Raw genomic sequence first — 25479 nt, 5'->3', positions numbered from 1 at the left:
GGGAGTGTTTCATCAGTATCTCATGATTGTGTACGTGCATGAATGAAATTTGAAACAACCTGTGTATAATTAGTAAAATGGACACTTTTCTTCTTACTTGCAACCAATTTGAACCACAGACTGTCAGACATAAGTATTACAGTCCATCATCAGCATTGGCGTATATTATTTGTAAAAATCTTTGTCCGGATGCTTCTTAATTTATATACAGAAACCTTATGTAACGAAGTTTCCGTCAGTCATATTTTCATTGTCCTGGACCTCATTTTTATGGTTCAGTGGATGCTTGAACAAAAATTCTGTTTCTTTGGTGAAGTGAAACACTCACTTACAATGGATTTGTAGGAACATCTACAAATCCGTCATGTTGGGTTCAGCTGAGGTTAAAGGTTAAAGTTGTATGGTCAGGTCAGTATCTCCAATACTACACGCATCAGGTCAACTACATTTGGTTTATGGAATAACGTGTACATATCTCACTGGCTGGTAACATCTGACCTTTATTTCAACTTAAGAGTTCATTGGACAATGCTAAGTTTATGTGGTTTTGTTTTTTCATCAACCTTTGTACGCAAAGTTGTCACTATTTCGTGTATTTAATGAGCATTTACTAGAGGGTCGTTGGTCTATTCAGTGTTCGTTTTTTTGTCAGTATATGAGATACTATAAGTAATGGGTCACCTATATTTGGTGTATGGAATTATTGTAAGGTGTACATATATATCTTCCAGGGCTCATGAGAATATAACCTCAGTTTCATGGTCCAATGTTCAATGCTGAGTTGCTATGGTTTGATCTGTTTCTCAGGAACTGTTCACGATAAGACCACTATATTTGGTGTATAGAATCATACTAAGGTGTAAATATTTGTCTGGCATGCATGTTTAGCCGTTTAACATTTTTATTCTGTGTTTTTCTTTTACAATGAATACAGTAGTTTGAAATTATTTCTCATAGCAGCAGAACGATAATCATAGACTATTAAATGAGCTAGCATAATCGATTTGTGACTATTGAAAAGCGGTATGCTACGGTTGCCTTTAATTTCCATTTGTTTGCTAAACCATTTCCGCTTCTTAATTATATATGAAAAAATAATAACATATTCAAATTCAAGATACATGATTATACTTTTGTGCAGTATTTGTAATAGAACAAAGAATACATTTCTATCCAACATTAGATAAAAAAAAAAAAAACATTAGTGCAAAACATGAGATTTGGGAATAAATACATTTAAATGCACACACAAAAAGAAGAAAAATCCCCAAAGGTTATTCTATGTTATATCATGAAAATTAAGATGAACTGATAATAGTCGATGTTAAATGAGTGCAACACATTACAAATATTTAGCTACTAGTATATATGTTTTGATTATTAGCAATTTAAAGTACCTTTTCCTTGAACTTCCTTAAAATAAACAGCGACAGACTATAATAGTAAAATAAGTCTCCGAAATAAAGTGGAAAGAACAAAAACACTTTAAAAAAATAGAATAAATAAACATATGAACAAAAGTAAAAAAAAAAACCTCTAAAAATAATTAATATATTCTATGGTCGGGTTGTTGTCTCTTTGACACATTCCCCATTTCCATTCTCAATTTTATTTCTAAAAAAAAAAAAATACAAAAAAAAAACATGACAGTCAGACTGCAAACTCGATGATTTTGTTAACGTTCTATATTAATAATGGTTTTGCAATCAGTTTCATAAATTGTATACACGTCTGTATTTATGTTGACGATCTATGATGTAAAGTAGTTTGGTATACTAACGTATCGATAAATACTAACAGATATCGTCTATTCATCTTTAATACTGTACGAATATCTTTGCGAGGTTTATATTAATGCGACTGGGTGAGGTTATCAATGATAATCGTTACATATATCTGTAAAATATGTTTTTAAAAATGACATTTTAAAATGTCTCACTTATCAAGGTCTTAGATCTTATTTTGTCAAAGCATCAAGGAGCTTGTGTTGATATCAGATTTTGGATGGATAATTAGAAGCGTTTTTCAAAACGCAAGACGATTTAGAGTGGCCATGTGTTTGAACATTTTTCTAATTATTTAAAACGAATCGTCAACCGAATAATTATTTAAAAAAATATTTTTTTCTGAACTCCTAAAATAAAATCGTACGAAATAAGTAGTATTTCATTTAAAGTGAGTTTGTTTTCTGTCTCATGGGGTTTGATTGCTTCATTGTCGTCGTGCCTTTCTTTGTATAATAAGCCAACCATTAAAACTTTTAAAATTCTATGATAACTCTTTATTTATAACTGATGAGAATAAACGCTACATTATACATATATATATATTTTGAAACAACTTTTTTTTATCAAACATATGTCTTTAATGGATGCACAACCTGTCGTGTTTTCTACATCAATATCAAGTGATGTCCACGTACACAAAAGAGGAAAACTATCATCTAGGTAAGTATTACTATATAATTAAGAAATTTCATTTTCAGTAGGGTACAACGGAAACGTCAATTAGTATCCAGGTCTGAGACAATTCCTTATATCTCTGCGTTAAATATACATGTACATTACTTATAGTTATCTCATTTAAAAATCTTATACATTTTTTCATCTTTTGAATCACCTCAGTCTAAAGTATAACATTATGTCGACTGTAACATGTGTAAGTTTTTTCTGTTGGTACTGACTAATTATCTGTTGTTTTTGGCATTGCATTAAATAATGTCTGATTGAAAGTGTATGAACACAAAAATCTGTTTCAGATTTGAAATAAATACATAAAGAAAATTTCTTTTAAAATGAGTGAATGATGAATTAATATAATGATATCTATAATTTGAAAATATTTTGGTTTCAGAACATGCATAAAAAAAATGGTGGCATGAATGCCATCGAGACAACACCCACAAGAGGCTAAATGACACAGAAATTAACAGCCATATTTCACCTTATAGCAATAAATAATAAGCAAAGCACATACTGCATAGTAAGCTATAAAAGTCTTTCAATTCACAAGTGTAAAACAATTCAAACGAGAAAACATACCGTTTAATCAATGTACAAAAATGATCGAAAACAAATATATAACACAGCAACAAACGACAAGCACTGACTTAGAGGCTCCTGACTTGGAACAGGCACATACATAGAGAATATGGCGGGGTTAACATGTTAACGGGACCCTAACCTTGAACTTGCAGTATTTTATTGGAAAGTAAAAGCTCTTCTTGGATAAAGTTTAAAAAACAACAGATGTTTGACCCGAGCAAAAAAGTGATGTCCTCCTTCGTCCATAAAATAAATTTTGTCCAATCAGCACATACTGAAAATATTACGCGTGTTCGCCTAATTGTCATTGTTTGATTGGGTATATAATTTTGAAACTCTTACACAATGTGTTTGTGAAATTAATTTTAGAAACATGACACACGTTAACGTAGTGAAATAAAATCAATCGAAATAAATTTGCAAAATATCGTTTATTAAATTGTAAATACATTATGGTACATAATACAAACGATAAGATGTTTCTGAAAAGATCTATTATAAAAAACATTTCAAAAGTATCAGGTAATCTGTTTTTTGCATTTTTTTTTCATTAAATGCGGTCAAGTCCAAGGTCGTAACAATAATTTAATCATAGATACCAGGATTAAAATTTTATATTTGCGCCAGACGCGCGTTTCCTCTTCAAAATACTTATCAGTGACCCGGGAATCAAAATGTTAAAGGCATAAAGTACGAAGTTGAGGGGCACTGAGGACCAAAAAGTCCTAAAAGTTTTGTCAGATACAGCTAATGTTATCTATTCCTGAGGTAGAAAACTCTTAGTATTTCAAAACACGATGATAATTCATGACAACATAGAAGTGCTGACTACTGGGGCTAGTTATGCTCCCAGGGAATACATATTCCACCAGCAGTGGCATCGACCCAGTGGTTGTAAATAAACTCACAAAACACTTGTATAAGACCACATGGATACTGTAAAATATAATTTTATTGCATATTGTCTTTTTCATCCTTCCCTTTTCACGAATGTTACCTACTGAATTTACCGGATTTTTAATAAAAAGCAACACGACGTGTGTACCAGGATCTGCTTATCCTTCCGAAACACCTGACACCACCCTCCCCCGTTTTTGGTGGGGTTCGTGTTGCTTAGTCTTTAGTTTTCTATGTTGTCTTCTGTACTATTATTTGTCTGTTTTTTTATTAATTTTTAGCCATGTCGTTGTCAGTTTATTTTCAATTTTTAAGTTTGACTGTCCCTCTAGCATCTTTCGTCTCCCTTTCAATACCTTGTCAAAACAAAACAAACTACCCAAACAAACAACATAGTACAAAACATAATGCCAATACATTATGACTGAGCAAAAAAACATAAACAACAAAAAACCACGGTAACCAATACACAAAAGTTGCAATTAGATTAACGTAACTAAGAAGGGGTGTGCTTGTAGCATTTTAATAATATTTTGGGGGTTTAGGGTTTCTAAATTCAGGTAAATAAAGGCAACAGTAGTATACCGCTGTTCAAACTCATAAATCCATGGACAAAAAACAAAATCGGGGTAACAAACTAAAACTGAGGGAAACGCATAAATATAAGAGGAGAAAAACGACACAACACTACAATGTAACTAACACACACAGAAACGGACCAAGCATCAGACAAAATCCCACGAGAATAACAAATATAACATCAAAACCAAATACATGAATTTGGGATCGACAAGTACCGTGACTCGTCTTATCGCAATGTCAATTTACACTCAAAAATAAGAGAAAACAAACGACGCAACGTTAAATTGTAACACACACAGAAACGAACTATAATGTAACAATGGCCATATTCCTGACTTGGTACAGGACATTTTTAAAGGAAAAAATGGTGGGTTGAACCTGGTTTTGTGGCATGCCAAACCTCGCACTTTAATGGCACTGTTAAATATAACATAGAAATGACAACATAATATTACAGGACTACAATACAAATAAATAGGAAAACGTATTAGACAAAGAAACACATGATTAATGAATAACAAAAAGCATCAGGTTTAAAATTTAATACGCCAAAAACGCGCCTCGTCCAAGTTTGCCTGATTAATATTATTTCGCAAACATGTGTTGTATGTTTGGTAATTGTATCATATCATTGGGTACCTTCTTTGTCTTGCCATGATACATCAGGATCATTGTTTGTACATACATTGTTTTCAAACTATTTCTCTAATTTTGTTTCGGGTTTGAAATTAAGTTTAAAATATAGAGTATTCCTAAAAAACCTACTTTAACTTGTATGCCATCGTTAATTGTATTAAAAAATTTAAAAATAAGAAGAATGTATTATTGTAAGTCTAAATTTGTTTTACAGTGGATGTAAGCTGATCATAATTGTCATACAATTTTTTGAAACTGATACGTCAATACCATGTCGGCAGACTATTTGGTTGTCGGGTGTGGTCTTTCAGGGGCCGTCATGGCCAGATTTATGGCTGAAGAAAGACATAAGAAAGTTATGATTGTAGACAAAAGAGATCACATTGGCGGGAACTGCTATGATTACATCGATGAAAACGGAATAAGAATCAATAAATATGGAGTCCATTTGTTTCATACAAATAGCGAAAGAGTATGGCAATACGTAAATCGTTTTTCTAGCTGGACAAGATGGGAACACAAAGTCCTAGGGGTAATTGATGGACAATACATACCATTGCCACCCAACATAACAACAATTAATATGTTATGTGGACAGCATTTAACAAATCAACAAGAAGCAGATGACTGGTTGTCCCGAAACCAATTGAAGCATGAACATATTGATAATGGGTATCAAATGGCCACGTCAAGGGTAGGTGAAACCTTGTATGAAAAAATATTTAAGCATTATACATTTAAACAATGGGGGAGGTACCCAGAGGAATTGGATGCATCAGTGTTAGCTAGAATACCAGTAAGAAATAATTTCGATGACCGTTACTTCAGTGACAAATATCAAGCACTTCCTACTGACGGTTATACAAAAATTTTCGAAAACATTCTGGACCATGAGAATATAACAGTACGCCTGTCATGCGACTATTTTGACATTGATCCTTCTGCTATCTCCAACAGCACAATTATATATTCTGGACCTATTGATGATTTCTTCACAAATGTTGGTTACCCCAAATTAGAGTATCGATCCGTAAACTTTGAAATTCAACGCTTGAAGAATACTAAATTTTTCCAGCCATGTGCTCACGTTAATCATCCAGGTCCCGAAACTCCATTTACCAGAACAATAGAATACAAACATCTCCTCAATCAAGATTCGCCACACACCACGATCATTTCGGAGACAACATGTAGCGACGGTGATCCCTACTATCCTGTTCCAAACAAAAGAAATATGGAACTGTATGAACAATATAAAGCATTAGCAGAGAAGGAGAGACATATACATTTTGTTGGACGACTTGCCAGTTATAAATATTTTAATATGGATCAATCAATTTTGAATGCACTTGAGTATTGTGACTCTAATTTTTCTATATAATCATACAGTATTGTACGCTGCTTTTTAATAAATCAGATACGCAATAAAAAGTAGAAATATTATATTTCAGAGTGTGAACATACTGCTCACGAAGTGTAATGCTTGTCTTATTATATTGCTCCTCAAATGAATACTTCAATTAGGATTAATATGTAGAAGAGGGACTAAAGATACCAAATGGAGAGTCAAACTCATAAATTGAAAATAAACTGACAATGCCATGGCTAAAAATAAAAAGACAAACAGACAAATAATAGTACAGAAAACACCTCATAGAAAATTAAAGACTAAGCAACACACAACCCACCAAAAACACCGGTGCTGCGGAAAGGTCAGCAGATCCTGCTCTATATGTGGCACCCGTGATGCTGCTTATGTTATTACAAATCCGGTATATAGTCTAATTCGGTAGGTCACATTCATGGAAAGGAAAGGTTATTGTAGTTACGACATAAGGAACATATCCGATATCATCGTAAAATTTACGAAGGGATGATTTCAACGTCACCATTTGGAACTCTTGTTCAATAGCTTCCTTGTGAGCAGCAATCCTCTATCACAGAAATCAAGATACGAAATACAAGCCCGGGAATACCGTTAAATATATACTCCGTATGCAGGCGCTACTGGAATGTTGCTACATAGAAATGGAAAGTTCACTATCGGGAAGCTAAAATTATCTCTTTTGTCGTAAAGTTTTGTTTTCAACCGACCCTCATTGTCAATTTCTAGATGTAAGTCAAGATATGATGCAGACTTAACAGTATCTGTAGTATCCATTATCTCCAGTTCGATGTGATAGATTCGTTCAACATAGTCACTAAATGTTGTATTATTTAGTGAGAGAACATCATCTATGTAGCGGAAAGTAAAGCTAAAGGATACTGCTAATTTCTTATCCTTCTTCCTAAGAAGTTCCTGTATAAAGTCAGCCACATAATAATAAAGAAACAAGTCGGCAAGAAGAGGGGCACAATCGGTTCCCATTGGAATTCCGACAGTCTGTTGAAAAACATGTCCTCCAAACGTAACACATATGTTGTCAATCAAGAATTCAAGCATCTTGATAATGTCAGAGAATTTTTTCAATCGGAGTGATTCTTTACAAAGTAGGATTTATCCTTCCCCAAGACAAGACACTTGTATCTACGTTCGCCGTTCTTTTTAATGAAACAAAGTAATACCAACTCTTTCAATTTGTCTTATAGTTTGGAATGGGGAATACTTGTATAAAGTGTAGAAAAGTCAAATGTTTTAATACTATGGTAAGACAAGAGAGTCTTAGATTGTATGTACTCTAAAAGATCTTTGGAATTTTTTTAGTACTCACATCTGATTCACGCCACCTTTAGACTAGGCAGTTTCACAGTAACTTTGGAGCCCGGCTTTGATTGCTGATAAAATAAATGTTAACATTTTAGAAAGAGGATTCCTGGGGCACTTGGAAGACCCAGCATTAACCGTTGTTTGTAAGGACACTTATGAAGTTTAGGTATCCAATACAGTGATGAAAGATCCAGTTCTTCATCTTTGGTTGAAATTACAAAGGAACATAGAACAGACCTATGATCATCCATGTTTTCCTCTTTGGTAAGTGTCGTGAGGGTAAATGTTGAGTTTCCAAGTGAATTGTCAATACCTAATTCATTTATCAAGCAGATAAATGATATTTACACACAAAAACGATGTTGTTTGGGGGGTTTATCAGCGAAGACAACCACATATTTGTCATGGAGGTAGGACAAGTGTTTTGCAACATTAGGGTCTTTAAAAATTGGCGAAGCGTGTGGAATTGATAGACCCATTTAGTTTCTTAATTCGAATCAGTATCAACGACCTCACAGCATTAATCCATTCGGAAAGAGTATCTACGTTTTCTTGTTCGCGATTAGCCAATTTCCTTTGCATAATCCTCGACTGAATCAATCAGTATTTTGAAGTTGTAATTCCTATTGATTGATTTAGGCTCACAATATTTCGGACATTTGGATAACAAATTTCGCAGTGAAAGGTTATTGATAATGTTGAGGTCTCCGGTAACAACGTGGCCAGCCGGATTATATGTGAATTAGGAACTAGCACAGGTGCAATCAGGAGGTTTAGACTTGAAGTCGTCAATGTTGAGATCCTGCAAAACTTGTTCGTAATTGAAAATTTTAGTTGCAATTGGTTTGGTATAGGTATAATTAATTATTGGTACATACTGATCTTTAAATTAAGGAGATATTTTCGACTGAACTAATTTAAGATGAAGGATGTTGCCTTAGTTGATGCCTTCCAGACCTTTGTTGGCAAAGGTAAGTTTAAGAAAAGATCTGTTCTCTTTTTCATCTTTTCCAATGCGAACTGGTTTGAAAAATATGGGGCTTGCAATATCCAAAATGATAGCTGTAAGTTTGTTTTGGTTTGAATGAGGGTTTGTAACAGTAGTTTCCAAACAATGGAATGAAGTTTTAAAAGTGGTAATGAATAAAATTTCGTGCGTATTGAATGAATACCTAACGGCTTTTGTATAAATGGCAGTAAGTCATTGAAAGAGAAATCCTGCAAATAAAGTCACCATCGATACCAGGAATAAATGTAATATTTACGCCAGACGCGCGTTTCATCTACAAAAGACTCATCAGTGACGCTCGAATCAAAAATGTTATAAAAGGCCAAATAAAGTACGAAGTTGAAGAGCATTGAGGACCAAAAACTCCTAAAAATTTCGCCAAATACAGCCAAGGTAATCTATTCCTGAGGTAGAAAAGCCTTAGTTTTTCTAAAATTCAAAGTTTTGTTAACTGTAAATTCATAATTATGAACATATCAAGTAGGTGATGTATAATGAAGATCACCATGACTGCGTCTACGTCGAGGAGTAGAGTTGGAAATAGTCATCACATTCACCATGCTACAGGAAGGACTAGATAGAATATCTATACCATCAATTTTGAATGTCAACCTTCAGATTAAATGGAAAAACAATTAATCTTACACAATAAATCTCGGTTTATGTGGTTTTATTTTCTCGTTTTATTTAGAAGATAGATACTTATCATTACAATTAGTGACTTCAAAGTCTCATTTGATCTTCAAGTAAGAATAAATACAAACAAAACTATCTTTAATAAACATTCCAGAGCAGTGCAATCATTGTTAAGTCTAGCTTACCTTTGGTAAATTACAGCAGATGCATTACCTTTTTCAAAGAACACATTCAACCATTTATTTAACAGTTTATAAGAATTAATATTTGAAAATGTAAATATTGACATGTAAATGTATAACAAAGACTCTCAGAAAATGTGTACATAAACTTGTATAAAACTGAAATGTCCAAGAGTAATTTAAAAATCAGTGTAAGTGCCAACATTAAATTAAGAAATAATTGATGCAATCTATACTTTATTGTAGTTTTAACATAGGTAGGCATTATATTCGTGATTATTTTTGACCGAGCGGTAGTGAGTGTTTAAATAACACGAATATAGCTGTAGAATGTTTGAGATCTCAACCCTCCCCCTATACATCTAACCAATGTAGAAAAAACAAACACATAACAATATGCACAGTTAAACTCAGTTTAAGAAAAGTCTGAGTCCAATGTCACACAGACAATTATTTTTATTGCGACTGTCAAATTTGACAGACGTTTTTTTTAAGATTACTATATTTTGACAGACATTCTTCATTTATTTGTTTACTTTAAGATTCTTTGAAGTTGATCTACATTAAATATGGTTTTTAATCATTTATTTCATTATATTTGTCAATAGAAATAACCTTCCATATAATCATGACTTTAACAAAAGAATGGCTGTCAAATTCTGATTTAATGAAAAATGTCTGTCAACACAGTCAATGACATTCAACTATAAGCAGGAGTCTGGAATATCTAGAGTTTTATAGCACAATTTTTTAATTTATATTTGTTGATAATGTCATCAATTCAGTTAAAAAAGCTAAATGAGGAGTTCACTAAAAAAATTTGTAAGGTAGTTGTATGTGCACCTTCAAATGATAGATGTCAAATATCAAAACAATTAAACTCAAGCTTTGCCTGTTTTTTATGGGCATAACTCTTCAGCAGTGTATTTGAAAGCCATTAGAACTTAACTGACTTAAATGTTCTAGACCATGACAACCTGTTAAATTAAACTTCAATTTTTTCTTGAATCCACTTAATTTAAAACTTTTTTGTATTTGATTTTTAACAAAGGGAAGTGCCATAATTTGTTTTTCATTCATCTAATGGACAAAAAGAATTACTGAATTTTACCACATCTTTTAACAAGAAATATAAGACATGTATATCAATCTTAGAAAATAAATACTTATCAGTGAGAAGGAAGGTAAATCATGGTAGATATAGACTTGTTGCCAAATTGTTATTTTTATCTTTATAACCAAGCGGCTAATTGATATTGAAATGCATGCAACACAGTATCTTAAGAACTTAAATTAAAAAGATCATTTTGGTTCATATGAGTAATTCAATTACAGCTTAATGTTTTTCTCTTTTTTCTTTAGATATGCAATATATACTATCAGCATGCGATGATTACATACTATATACACTGAACAAGAATGGTTTTGTCAGCACTTTTACATTTATAAACATATTTTGAATTACAGGATTTTCCATGGATTCTGGCAGATGAAAGGGAGACAACTTTGGAAGATCCTAAAATGATTCCATTAAAAGCTGTAAATTCAGATTACTTACAGGTATAGAAATATGTGGATTAGTTTTAAAATATAACACTGAAGAATACCAAATCTAGTTCATTACTTCTGTTTTATTTTATATAAACCAGCTTGAACACAATACGGATTTTTTTTCTAGTGGATTTTGTTTCTAACTATAAACATGTTAAAAATATTGCCCAATGGAGTACGATTCAGTTTTTGATGCAACAAATAGTCTGATCATCAAGGATCAGGACAGGATCAGTTAACAAATAGAGATAAATATGACACATTAAAAATATGTAATAAATGGTGTCAAATGAGAGATGATAATTCAGTTCCTGAAATTTTCATCCTGGAACGGGAATCGAAATAGGAATCTTCTTGTATACATATATCTTAATGTACCAGTTTATACAAAAATAATCAAGTTTGATTACTTTAAACTTATTTGAACGGTAGACAAGATGTCTATTTCCATCATATACCAATCAAACATTGACAGTCAAAAATGTTCCTGAAAATCAAATTAATATAGTAAAGCATAAAACAAAAATGTCACAAACACATCAATTTCTATACAACCAACATGCATTTTTTGGGTCGTATGATGGTATGATGTCGTCGTCTTCGTCGTCCAAAGACACATTTTGGTTTCGGAACAATGACTTTAGTTTGGGTTAATAGATCTCTATGAAATTTTACAAGAAGGTTCAATTCCAGAAAAAAAGGTTGGAATTGATTTTGGGGGTTATGGTACCAACAGTTTAGGAATTAGGGCCAAAACCAGTGTTTTTGTAGTTTCCAGACAATTACTTGGGTGTAAGTGTATGGATCTCTATACAATTGTATTTCAAAGTTCTATACTACAAAGGGAAGGCTGGGATTGATTTTGAAGTAATTGCTCCAAAAGGGGGGGGGGAGGGTAAAAAAGTTTTGGGGATTTTTACCCCATTTTTTGTTTAAAATGGTTTCATATTTTTCCAGTACTACATATTTTTGGTACTGAAATCGTACCTATGCAATTTTTTTTTCTATGGCCGGGTTGTTGTCTCTTTGACACATTCCCCATTTCCATTCTCAATTTTAAAAGAAGCTGTGTATGGGGTATTATTCCACAAAAAGGGGATTTTCCAGTTTTTCGGGCATTAACTCAAAAATGTTTGAGCATTTTTCATGAATCTGTGGTGAATGTGTCAAAGAGACAACAACCCAACCACCAGCAGCGAGAAAATTCCCAACCTGGAGTCATGCTTCTGCCGACCTCTGAACAAAAATGTGTAATGTTTATATCAGTTAAGATTATCTCTCTTCAATTTTTATGTTATAAATTTCTGATATGACAATGAGGAGTTATGGAACTTTATTCTTTGAAAAAGCAATAGGGTTATCATGTGCTCATGGCACCTGCAGTTCTTTATTGTTTTATTCTATTAGATGTTTATAATTTTAGATGGTTTACTTTGCAGGTACAAATTAGATATAATGAAAAAACTTTAAAATAAGCATTTACTTTTAAGATCTTTCAATCTTTATTTTCAGATGCAGTTATACGCAGAAGAAAGTTCAATAAAATAATGCAGAAGTCATACAGAAGAGTGTCAAAAGTACAATCCAATTACTTTGTATGTGAAAACCAGATACATACTGTATAGCTACAATACTGGGTAGAAAAACTGTTTTTTCTGGTTTTGATGATAAATGGGCAAAATTGCAGTGATACACAGTTTTCTTCTAGCATTCATATGTATTCCAACTACAAGAACGCTCTGGAACTTGCATAAGGCAAATATGGTTCCACTACACATTATTATTTAGATCATAGAAATGTAAGAAACATTTTATTATGGAAAAATTGTCTGTTTGATAGTGGTTGACAAATTCATAATTAAAGACTTCATTATGATGAAAATTGTCTTTTTTTATCCCAGCCAGAAGGTGTCGTTACAAGTACAATGTATTACATGCATATTCAGGATGATGACATGTTGATCAAATAGGAAAATGAAATGGCTGATCATAATTTATTACCAACATTACATTTAAAAGATGTTTAACAATGCTTCTATCATTAAGAACAAGGAAACATCTTCAAAGGGAGATAACTTAGAAAATATTGATTTGTCAAGGAGTGCAAAAAGTAAAATAACAAAAATACCAACTCAAAGGAATATTCAAAACGATAGTTCTTATAAATCACATAGCAAAATCAAAAGCTCAAACACATTAAACAAATGGATAACTTCTGTCATATTTCTGACTTGATCCAGGCATTTTCTGAAGTAGAAAATATTAGATTAAACCTGGTTTTATAGCTAGCTAAACCTGGCAATTGTATGACACTCACATACAATTCCATTTTATTGACAACAATGTATGAATAAAACAAACAGATATAACATGTCATACATAGATAATATTGTTAATTTTTGCCATGGGACTCTTTCATAGTAAATGCAGGATTTTGTGATTACAGATAATACTAGATTGACATGATCTTGCCACATGTATTTCATATATTTTGATCAAGTTGATATCACCAGGTGGCTTTTTCTAAAGATATAAGAAGATGTGGTTTGAGTGCCAATGAGACAACTCTCCATCCAATTCACAATATGTAAATGTAAACCATTATAGGTCAAAATACATAAATATCATGTGTGACTATGTTTATACCAAACTGTGAGCATACCATGAATATCACAGGTCTACTCGTTTAACATGCTAACCTTTGAGTGTGGAACACATGAATATCACATGTCTGCATGTTTAACATGCTAACCTTTTAGTGTGGAACACATTAATACTACATGTCTGCTCGTTTAACATGCTAGCCTTGCGCTGTTGAACACATGAATATCACATGTCTGCTCGTTTAACATGCTAACCTTGTGGTGTGGAACACATGAATATAACATGTCTGCTTGTTTAACGTGCTAACCTTGTGGTGTGGAACACATGAAAATCACATGATTCTTATGTGGAAATCATGTTTAAAAAAGATTGCCAATGTTTTCTCAGTTATTTTCACTAACCCCCAATCTGACCCCATTTAAAAGAGCTTAAAAATCTTCTGTAAACATATACATGGTCAAACCTAAAACACAGTGGCAGTTTAAAGAAAAGATTTTTGTTGTCTGACACCAAATACTTTGACAGAAATATAAAGACTGGAATTGAGCAGGTCACACAAAGACGACATTTTATTGAACATTCACCTACAAAAAACACTGAAGTTGAACTTTTGATATGAGGTTAAAAAATAGAAAAAAGAAGCATGAATATTTATATGTATACATTGATTTGTTGTACTTTAAAATTAAAATCTGTATGTATTCTTTGGGGACATTTCATGATGAAAAATCTAACAAATGAAAAACAATCTCCTACATTTTTTACATTAACTTTTAAATTTTAGACATTTTATAGCTAATTAGAATGATTGATTGATTGATTGTTGTATGCTATAAATTCAATAGCAAACATATTTCCTATAAGTCATATTCAGCATTGAATTGATACAACAGGATAGGAGCTAACATATGGCCTTGCAACAGACCAACTTAATACCACTCAGGGGGTTGTTGCTAGCCTTGAAGGATTGTTTTATGTGCAGTCTTTATCTCTTCATACATAATGAATCCGATTAAACATTCATTGCGGTTGTGGCTTAGTATTTATACATCAAGTGGATACCAATTTAAGGAAGGGGATGAGCATATTTTTTTTAGCTAACATGGCCCAAAGGGTCAAGTGAGTTTTTCTCATCACTTGGCTGGCGTCGTCCGGCGTCGTCGTTAACTTTTACAAAATTCTTCTCCTCTGAAACTAATGGGCCGAATTTAACCAAACCTGGCCACAATCATCATTGGGGTATCTAGTTTAAAAAATGTGTGGCATGACCCGGTCAATCAACCAAGATAGCCGCCATGGCTAAAAATAGAACATAGGGGTAAAATGTAGATTTTGACTTATAACTCTTAAACTTGAGCATTTAGAGCAAATCTGACACGAGTAAAATTGTTTATTAGGTCGAGATCTATCTGCTCTGATTTTTTCAGACAAATCAGACAACCAGTTGTTGGGTTGCTGCCCCTGAATTGCCAATTATAAGGAAATTTTGCCTTTTTTTTGGCTATTATCTTGAATATTATTATAGATAGAGATAAACTGTAAAACAGCAAGAATGTTCAGCAAAGTAAGATCTACAAATAAGTCAACATGACTAAAATGGTCAGTTGACCTCTTTTAAGAGTTATTGCCCTTTATAGTCATTTTTTACCAGATTTTCGTAAATTTTTGTAATCTTTTACAAAAATCTTCTCCTCTAAAACTGCCAGGCAAAATTTAACTATACTTGGCCACAATCATTATTGAGGTATCTAGTTTAAAAAATGTGTGGGGTGACCCAGATAACCAACCAAGATGGCCGTTATGGCTAAAAATAGAACATATGGGTGAAATGTAGATTTTGGCTTATAACTCTGAAACCAAAGCATTAAGAGCAATTCAGACATGGGGTTAAATTGTTTTGCAAGTCAAGATCTATCTGCCCTGAAATTTTCAGATGAATCAGAAAATCAGTTGTTGGGTTGCTGCCCCTGAATTGTAATTTTTAAGGAAATTTTGCTGTTTTTGGTCATTATCTTGTATATTATCAAAGATAGACTGTAAACAGCAATAATGTTCTGCAAAGTAAGATCCACAAATAAGTCACATGACCAAAATGGTCAGTTGACCCTTTAAGGAGTTATTGCCCTGTATAGTCAACTTTTAATAATTTTCATAAATTTTGTAAATTTTTGTAAATTTTAACAAAATATTTTCCTCTGTAACTAATGAGCCAAATTTATTATAAATTGAGATAATTGTAAGAAGCAATAATGTTCAGTAAAGTAAGATCTACAAACACATCACCTTCACCCAAACACAATTTTTTCATTAATCCATCTGTGTCCTTTGTTTAGTATGCACATATACCAAGGTGAACAACACTTGCAGGCTCTTAAGAGCCTCTAGTTTTATCTATCCATGCAACATGCAGGTCTAGATTTTTTAGATGGCGCAGATTTCTGAAGTGAACACATTCCATGAGACCAATGACTCGCAGAAAGTATTGTATTGTAGACTCAAACAGATGGTTAGCACACACCTTGTAGTGTGGAACATAGGAATATCACATGATTCCTATGTTGAAATCATGTTGAAAAAAAAATGTTTATGTTTCCTCAGTTATTTTCAGTGAACCCCAATCTGACCCCATTTAAAAGAACGTAAAAACATCTGTAAACATATACATGATCAAACCTAAAACACAGTGACAGTTTAAAGAAAAGATTTTTGGTACATTTTATACTGTTTTCCATAATGTAGTTTATTGTTATTTTGTATGAACATTGATACAAAAGGGATCTGACACAAGCTGTTTTATGTACAAATTTTATTGAATTTTCTCCCAACATGTTTGGTATATCATTACTATACCACAAAACTGCTTTAACATCTTTTAAAATATGATATGGGAAACTTGAACTTTACATCTTTGAACTTACAAGGTCATTGTCCTGTTTGACATTTTTCTAGCATTCGCCTGAAAATTGATGTATATGTTTTAACCCTATTTACAGAAATGTATTTAATTTTATCATTTATATGTTTTAACCCTTCTTACAGAAATGTATTTAATTTTATCATTTATCCTATTTATATAAGCCACAATTCAAATTGATGACACATAAAATATTCACCCCTTTGCTCAACAAACTGACACAGGCATGCATGATGTTTATATAATGTTGACTAAAACCAAATACTTTTGGCAGAAATATAAAGACTGAAATCGAGCTTGTCACAAAAATATGCCATTATTTTATTAAAAATTCAACTACAACGAAAAAAACAAAGTTGAACTTTTGATATAAGGTGGAAAATTAGAAAAAAAGAAGCATAAATATTAATACATATATATTTTGATATGTGTCATGCATCATGTGGACTGAAAAAATAAATGAATGTAAATTCTAGGCTATTGTACTACACAAGTAAGTAGTTGCATACACAGGTTGGGGATTTCCTTCACATATGGGTCCAATCAGAAGTCAAAATGGTGGTCTCTTCACTTGATGGCATCCAATTAAAGTGGGGAAAAATCATTTTTATGTAAGCAAAAATATCTTGAGATTTTGATGGTAAGGATAGGTTCGGACAAGGCTCTAAGTCACTGAATATCCTTTATCTCTTGAATTTTGCCTAAAATTCTTGTCGGCTTTTAGCAGGATTCTGCAGGTGAGAATTAGATTGGTATCAGAGCATCACATTTTTTGCCTTATTTGCAATGCATTTATAAATTTTAAAATCTCCGAGCTGGACGGACACCGAAATTTAAAGGTTTTCTATATATTTACATAAGCACGCACTCATCTTAGTTCCTTGAAACCATACATTTTATTTGTATATAAGCTTGAATAAATTTTCAAGAAAATAAAATCATAAATCCATGAAATTCTAAAGATTTATTGTAAAATAACTGGTTTCTGCCACCTTATCTTTTGAATCACCTCAGTCTAAAGTATTTCATTATGTTGACTGTAAGTTTTTTCTGTGTGTACTGACTATTCATCTGTTGTTTTTGGCATTGCTTTAAATAATGTCTGATTTAAAGTGTATGAACACAAAAATCTGTTTCAGATTTGAAATAAATACATAAAGAAAATTTCTTTTAAAATGAGTGAACGATGAATAAATATAATAATATTCATAATTTGAATTTATGTTGGTTTTAGTAAATGCATAAAATAAGTGGTATGATTGCCATTGATACAACACCCCAAAAGAGGCTAAATGACACAGAAATTTTAACAGCTATATGTCACCTTATGGCCGCCAACAATAAGCAAAGCACATACTGCATAGTAATCTATAAAATCCCCTCAATTCACAAGTGTAAAACAATGCAATCGAGAAAACATACCGTTTTATCAATGTACAAATATGATCGAAAACAAATATATAACACAGCAAGAAACAACATCCATTGACTTTAAGGATCCTGACTTGGGATAGACACATACATTGAGAATATGGCGGGGTTGAACATGTTAACGGGATCCCTTACCTGGAACTTGCAGTATATTATTGAAAATTAATAGTTGTTCTTGGATAAAGTTAAAAAAAAACACAGATGTTTGACCCGAGTTAAAAAGTCATGTCCTCCTTACTCCATAAAATAAATTTTGTTCAATCAGCAAATACTCAAAATATTGCATGTATTCGCCTATTGTCATTATTTGATTGGGTATATATCTTTTTAAACACTTACACAATGTGTTTGTGAAATTAATTTTAGAAACATGACACACGTTAACGTAGTTAAATAAAATCAATCGAAATAAATTTTCAAAATATCGTTTATTAAATTGTAAATACATTATGGTACATAATACAAACGATCAGTTGTTTCTGAAAAGCTCTTCATCTATTATTAGAAACGTATCAAAAGTATCAAGTAATCTGTTTAGGAATTTTTTTTTTATTATTACGATCAAGTACAATGTCGTTACAATAAACTAAAAAAAATTATATTTGCGCCAGACGCGCGTTTCGTCTATTAAAGACTAATCAGTGACGCTCGAATCAAAGTGTTAAAGGCCTAATAAAGTACGAAGTTGAGGGGCACTGAGGACCAAAAAGTCCTAAAAGTTTTGTCCAATACAGCTAAGGGTAATCTATTCCTAAGGAAGAAAACCCTTAGTATTAAAAAACGCATTGCTAATTCATGACAACATAGAAGTGCTGACTACTGGGGCTAGTGATTCCCTCAGGGAATAAATATTCTACCAGCAGTGGCATCGACCCAGTAATTGTAAATAAACTCACAACTTGAAACACTTGTATAAGACCAAATGCCTATTGTTTTTTCCACCTTTCTTACAAAACCCTTCCCTTTTCACGAATGTGACCTAATGAATTAGACTATTTACCGGATTTTTAATAAAAAAAAAAAAAAACAACTCGACAGGTGCCACAGGATCTGCTTACCCTTCCGAAGCACCAGGTTTTGATAGGGTTCGTATTGCTTAGTCTTTAGTTTTCTATGTTGTGTCTTCTGTACTATTATTTGTGTGTGTGTTTTTTTTTTTTTTTTTTTTTTTAATTTTTAGCCATTGTGTTGTCAGTTTATTTTCAAACTTTAAGTTTGACTGTCCCTCTTATATCCTTCGTCCCTCTTTCAATGCCTTGTCGAAACAAAAACAAACCAAACTACATAAAGACAAATAACATTGTACAAAACACAATACGAAAACATTATGACTGAGCAAAAGAACCCCACAAAAACCACGGTAACCAATACACAACAGTTGCAATTAGATTAAGGTAACCTAAGAGGGAATGTGCTAGTTGCATTTGAATAATATTTTGGGGTTTTATGGTATCTTAAGTTTGCAATTCTGTAAACATTGACAATGCATTTTCCCATAGGAACTCCTTTTACGGCTAAAACTGTAACACTTTTACTATAAAGTTTTAAAAAAAAATCTGATCCTAGAATTAAAAGTTCATATGCACCACAATTTTGTTCAAATGTCAAAATATAGGGCTGTGCGGCATATTTTCAACGTTTATATGCCCTGAACTTCTCAGAGTTTAAACTAACACTAATTTTCTTAACTACTCCTACCTCGAATGAAAGGTTACCACAGATTTCAATGTAAACCATAGGCACATGTAAATTTACTGGTAACATTCCTAAGTCATGTCTTTGTGAGATGGAACACAAATAGCATAACTGGGAACCAGTATGTAAACAAAATTAATTTTCTATGAATATTCATGATTTCCCCAAAAGAGGCGTGTTTTTGAGAAACAGCTGTATTTAGATAGTGCAACCTTAATTAGGTTAACGAGTTTACCTGATACATATGATTTCGTAAACCTGTGTTTTATATTTGGTAATTGTATCATATTGAAATACGTTATTTTTTTCGCCATGATACATCAGAATCATCGTTTGTACATACATTTTTTCGAACATTTTCTCTAAATTTGTTTCGGGTTTGAAATAAAGATTAAATATTGAGTCTTCCTAAAAGAAAGTACCTACTTTAACTTGTATGCCATCGTAAATTGAAGTAATTTTTTTAGAAAATAATAATAATGTATAATTGTAAGTCTAAATTTGTTTTACAGTGGATGTAAGCTGATCATAAGTGTCGTAAAAAATTGAAACTGATACGTCAATACCATGTCGACAGACTATTTGGTTGTCGGGTGTGGTCTTTCAGGGGCAGTCATGGCCAGATTTATGGCAGAAGAAAGAAATAAGAAGGTTCTGATCGTAGACAAACGAGATCACGTGGGTGGAAACTGCTATGATTACATCGATGAAAACGGAATAAGAATTAATAAATATGGAGCACATTTGTTTCATACTAATAGCGAAAGAGTGTGGCAATACGTAAATCGTTTTTCTAGCTGGACAAGATGGGAACACAAAGTCTTAGGGGTAATTGATGGACAATACATACCATTGCCACCAAACATAACAACTATTAAAATGTTATGTGGACAGCATTTAACAAATAAACAAGAAGCAGATGACTGGTTGTCCCGAAACCAATTGAAGCATGAACATATTGATAATGGATATCAAATGGCCACGTCAAGGGTTGGTGAAACCTTGTATGAAAAAAATATTTAAGCATTATACATTTAGACAATGGGGGAGGTACCCAGAGGAATTGGATACATCAGTGTTAGCTAGAATACCAGTAAGAAATAATTTCGATGACCGTTACTTCAGTGACAAATATCAAGCACTTCCTACTGACGGTTATACAAAAATTTTCGAAAATATACTGGACCATGAAAATATAACAATACGTCTGTCATGTGACTATTTTGACATTAATCCTTCTGCTGTCTCCAACAGTACCATTATATATTCTGGACCTATTGATGATTTCTTCACAAATGTTGGCTATCCCAAATTAGAGTATAGATCCGTAAACTTTGAAATTCAACGTTTGAAGAATATTAAATTCTTCCAGCCATGTGCTGCCGTTAATCATCCGGGTCCCGAAACTGCATTTACCAGGATAATAGAATACAAACATCTCCTCAATCAAGATTCGCCACACACCACGATTATCTCAGAGACAACATGTAGCGACGGTGATCCCTACTATCCTGTTCCAAACAAAAGAAATATGGAACTGTATGAACAATATAAAGCATTGACAGAGAAAGAGAGAAATATACATTTTGTTGGACGACTTGCCAGTTATAAATGTTTCAATATGGATCAATCAATTTTGAATGCACTTGAGTATTGTGACTCTAATTTTTCTATGTAAAAATACAACATTATACTCTGCTTTTTAATTATTCAGATGCCAATAAAAAGTAGAAATATTATATTTCCGAATGTTAAAATACTGCTTACGATGTGTAATACCTTTCTTATTATATTGCTCCTCAAATGCAAATTTACCTCATTTTTATTGATATGTAGTATCAATGGTGACAGTACTAGTAATCATGAATTATTTTGGTACATTTAAGGGGATATTTGAGCGGTATTAGGAAACCAGACCGAAATACAATGACAAGAAAGACTCTACATACGGTCTTCTCGATTGACAAATATCCAAACGATACTGGTATGTCAACCCCATCCCTCCCCAAATGGAAATGGATGCCATAATGATATATTGGCACTAATGTTTAGAATGTCAATTTTCAGATTGAATGGAAAACCAGTTAAGCGGCATCGAGTTACATTTATATACTACACATTTGTGTGCAATAAGATTTTTCCTGAAACAGGCAGCTTAGAGAAGAAGGAGCTAGTGTAATTGTCTGATGCGGGTTAATTCAAGACCGCGAAATTGTTATAATGGTGTCTTTTGTAGTTCAATACCCATTAAAACATTCACAAATAGTGTGTTTGGCATTTATGATAAAATTCGATTTTATTAACTGCCTCGAATGTTTGAAGTATCGTTCGATTTTAAAGAAAACGATATGCATATCATATGTGAAAGTTGTGAATGACACGTTTATGAATCTTGCACAATACATCTTCGATGATTTGGTTTTGATTTTCTAATTTCTTTTATAAACACTTTTAGTTTATCATTACCATTGGTGTATTCACAGTGTCATGAATTGTATTTCATATGATCAAGTAGAATAAATATATATAAAAAGATCTCTAATAAACATAACAAAGCAGTGTAACTAATCAGTTGTTATGTCTAACCTGTCTTCGATATTCCTGAGGTTGTGTTTCCTATAATGATTTTCATGATAGAGGGTTACTGCTCACAACGGAGCTATTAAACCAAGAGTTCCAAATGATGAAGTTGAGACAACCCCTCGTAACTTTGAGTTGGTTGACTGTTATGGAATAACCGTTCAACATATGATATCGAGTGTATCTGATGTCGTTATAACAATCCCGTTCCCTTTTCAGGAATGTGACTTACCGTATTCGACTATTTACCGAGTTTGTAGTGATTGCTTACCCTTCCAGAGCACCATAGATCACCCGAGTTTGAAAGTCCCTCTGGTATCTTTCGCCTCTTTTATTAGAATCAATAGAGCTTTCTTATAAATTGACGAAAGGTACGAACGAATAAAGGGAACACGTATTACATTTCCGAAATAACAAGTTAGAGTCTCTGTTTTATTCGGTAAAACATCATTCTTTTCTAAATCAAGTTTATCTTTCAAAAATAAGCATATCGCAAATAATACACGCTTTTTATATTAGAAAATAAAGAAAAATAGTGTCAAATATACTTACGTCCGACACGTTACTTACGTGAACCATCAGTACACACATTTCCGCGAGAATTGTTTAAGCACGAGTTTCACTATTAAAATTTTAATGGCATAGTTGAAGTACGTTAGTCTAGATTTAAAGGCAAAGAATTATAATTCATTTTATTTTTTATGGTACACTATCAGCAAATTGTCAACTTGGAATATCGAGATTTGCAAAACTACGATGCTGCAAAGTTTTGAAAAAGTCATGTAAAATCAATCTAGAAAAACAGATTTTGAAAAAGTAATGTGAAATAAATCTAGAAAAACAGATTTTGTGATCAAGTTTTTATATCCCCGCAACGAAGTTGTCGGTGCCATATAGTTTTACCCTTGTCCGAAATTCCGAAATTCCGTAATTCCGTAATTCCGTTATTCTGTCATTCCGTCATTCCGCCACAAATCATTATACGCAGTTTTTTTTCTAAACGCCTTCAGATATTGGGCTGATTTTTGGTATGTAAGTTAACCATGATGAGTTACAGATCAAGTTTAAGTTTTGTTCCGCTCCACTAGTTTTTGACAAAATTACTGGCTTTGGACTTTGAGAAATTGTTGAAAATCACAGTTATTCGGACTTTTTTCTAAACGCCTTCAGATATTGGGCTGATTTTTTTATATGTGAGTTAACCATGATGAGTTACAGATCAAGTTTAGGTTTCGTTCCGCTCTACTATTTTTTGCCGAAATTACGGGCTTTGGACTTTGAGAAATTGATGAAAATCACAGGTATACGTTTTTTTTTTCTAAATACCTTCAGATATTGGGCTGATTTTTGGTATGTGAGTTAACCATGATGCGTTACATGTCAATTTTAAGTTTCGTTCCGCTCCGCTAATATTTGCTGAAATTACGGGCTTTGGACTTTGATAAATTATTGAAAATCACAGTTATACGGGTTTTATTTCTATACGCCTTCAGATTTTGACCTGATTTTTTATATGTGAGACTACCATCATGTTTGTGTCCACATATGTTTATATTGAAATTGCAGATTTTTCAACTTTTTGGGACGGGGCCATTCGTGTCACTTTGACACATCTAGTTTTCTATTAATGTTATAAAGGTAATTTACCTCTTGTGATCGCAGGGGATACATTGAAACCATAACTTAAATTGTAAATTCAGTTTAATATTAACGTTACAAAATTTACACTATTAAACAAGTATAAAATGGGGGAAAAAAGAATAAAAACAAACAAGTTATGGTAGCAACCATTGAACTTCAAAAGGGGAGGGGGTTATGTGTTTTTTTTTTCTTAGTTTTTCGACGCTATTAATCAATTATTTTTATCAAAATTTAAACACTATAAGGTGAAGGGAAAATCTGGATTCAGATTTTGTTTGTAATCTACTTGACCACAACATTTTTTTCGGTCAAATTGGGAACCAGAATATTTTTAAAGGAAAAAAGCATAACCCTCTTGAAGTAAATTGATGGTTCCCTTACACTCAAAGCAAAAACAAAAAAATTGGGTGTTTTAGAAAAGTAAATCGTCTCTCTCTCTATCTTTCTGACTTAATTGTATTTAATAGATTGAGGAAAAGATCGAGAATTGGAGGCTAGGAATGTGTCGGTTGAGTAAATGTTCTCTTGTGCGAATCATTCCTAAATCTGCCCTTGGGCTTTAATCATAGATCAGCTAATTATATACATGAAGATCGTTTTGTTCAATTACATACACATTTAAACTCCTAAAGGTATATGAAGAAAATAAATCTACAATTTTGCATCATATATATTGTGGATTTTATAAAGACGATCTAACAGTACACATGCTTGGAAGATAGACACGAACGTCCAGTGACTTATATTTTATGAATGTTCTGGACTGTAGGCAAAACGCAATTATACGCTAAAATAACGATTCCATAGGAGAGCCTAACTCTGGTACGTGTATCATATAGACACACTAAGGGGCCCAATGAATATTACTCAGAGAGGCGATGATTCACAAGTTATTAAACGAGCTCCAGCATATGGTATAGTATGACGGTCATCTTTTTTTCTTCATTTTATTATTCTGGGCGTTGCAAATATTGAATCAAGGAAGTTTATGTTTTTCCTATCTCAAGAAAAAATCATTGTAAGTGTCGTTGCAAGTAGGTAAATGGTCCGAAGTTCCTGGACTATAATTTAAATATGCCAAAATAAAGGATCCCTTAAACGAGTCTTACGTATGATTCGTCAAGCGTACGTACCTTTCGTCAATTTGTAAGAAAACTCTAATATGCGAAAATGTAAAAAATGACATGTGCATGTATAACAAAGACTCTCATATAATGTGTAAATAAACTTGTATAAAACAGAAATGTGTATAAGAGTAATTGTAACAATCCGTGGTAGAACATAAAATTCACGCTCCCTCTAAATTTGACATTAACATCATTCGTTATTGTTTAGTTTATTTCAAAGAAGTTTTAATGTAAATTCAGAAT

General features: G+C 32.6%; 2 protein-coding genes across 2 annotated transcripts; both read left to right on the top strand.

Moving 5' to 3' along the window:
* The first annotated feature begins 5430 nt into the window (after positions 1-5430).
* On the top strand, positions 5431-6540 carry LOC139500320 (UDP-galactopyranose mutase-like). The gene has a single exon (XM_071289061.1). The coding sequence runs from the start codon at positions 5431-5433 to the stop codon at positions 6538-6540; it is 1110 nt and encodes a 369-aa protein (XP_071145162.1).
* Positions 6541-20852: 14312 nt separating this feature from the next.
* Positions 20853-21566, top strand: LOC139500318 (UDP-galactopyranose mutase-like). The gene has a single exon (XM_071289060.1). It carries the CDS (start codon positions 20853-20855, stop codon positions 21564-21566), a length of 714 nt encoding a protein of 237 aa, XP_071145161.1.
* Positions 21567-25479: the final 3913 nt, after the last annotated feature.

The sequence above is a fragment of the Mytilus edulis genome, chromosome 13 (assembly GCF_963676685.1).
Source record: "Mytilus edulis chromosome 13, xbMytEdul2.2, whole genome shotgun sequence".
Lineage (NCBI taxonomy): Eukaryota > Metazoa > Mollusca > Bivalvia > Mytilida > Mytilidae > Mytilus > Mytilus edulis.
This window is presented reverse-complemented; position numbering and strand designations above follow the sequence as displayed.

Bases quoted from the DNA above. Each gene is read 5' to 3' on its own strand.
- LOC139500318 (XM_071289060.1), top strand. From the start codon at position 20,853: ATGGATATCAAATGGCCACGTCAAGGGTTGGTGAAACCTTGTATGAAA.
- LOC139500320 (XM_071289061.1), top strand. From the start codon at position 5,431: ATGTCGGCAGACTATTTGGTTGTCGGGTGTGGTCTTTCAGGGGCCGTC.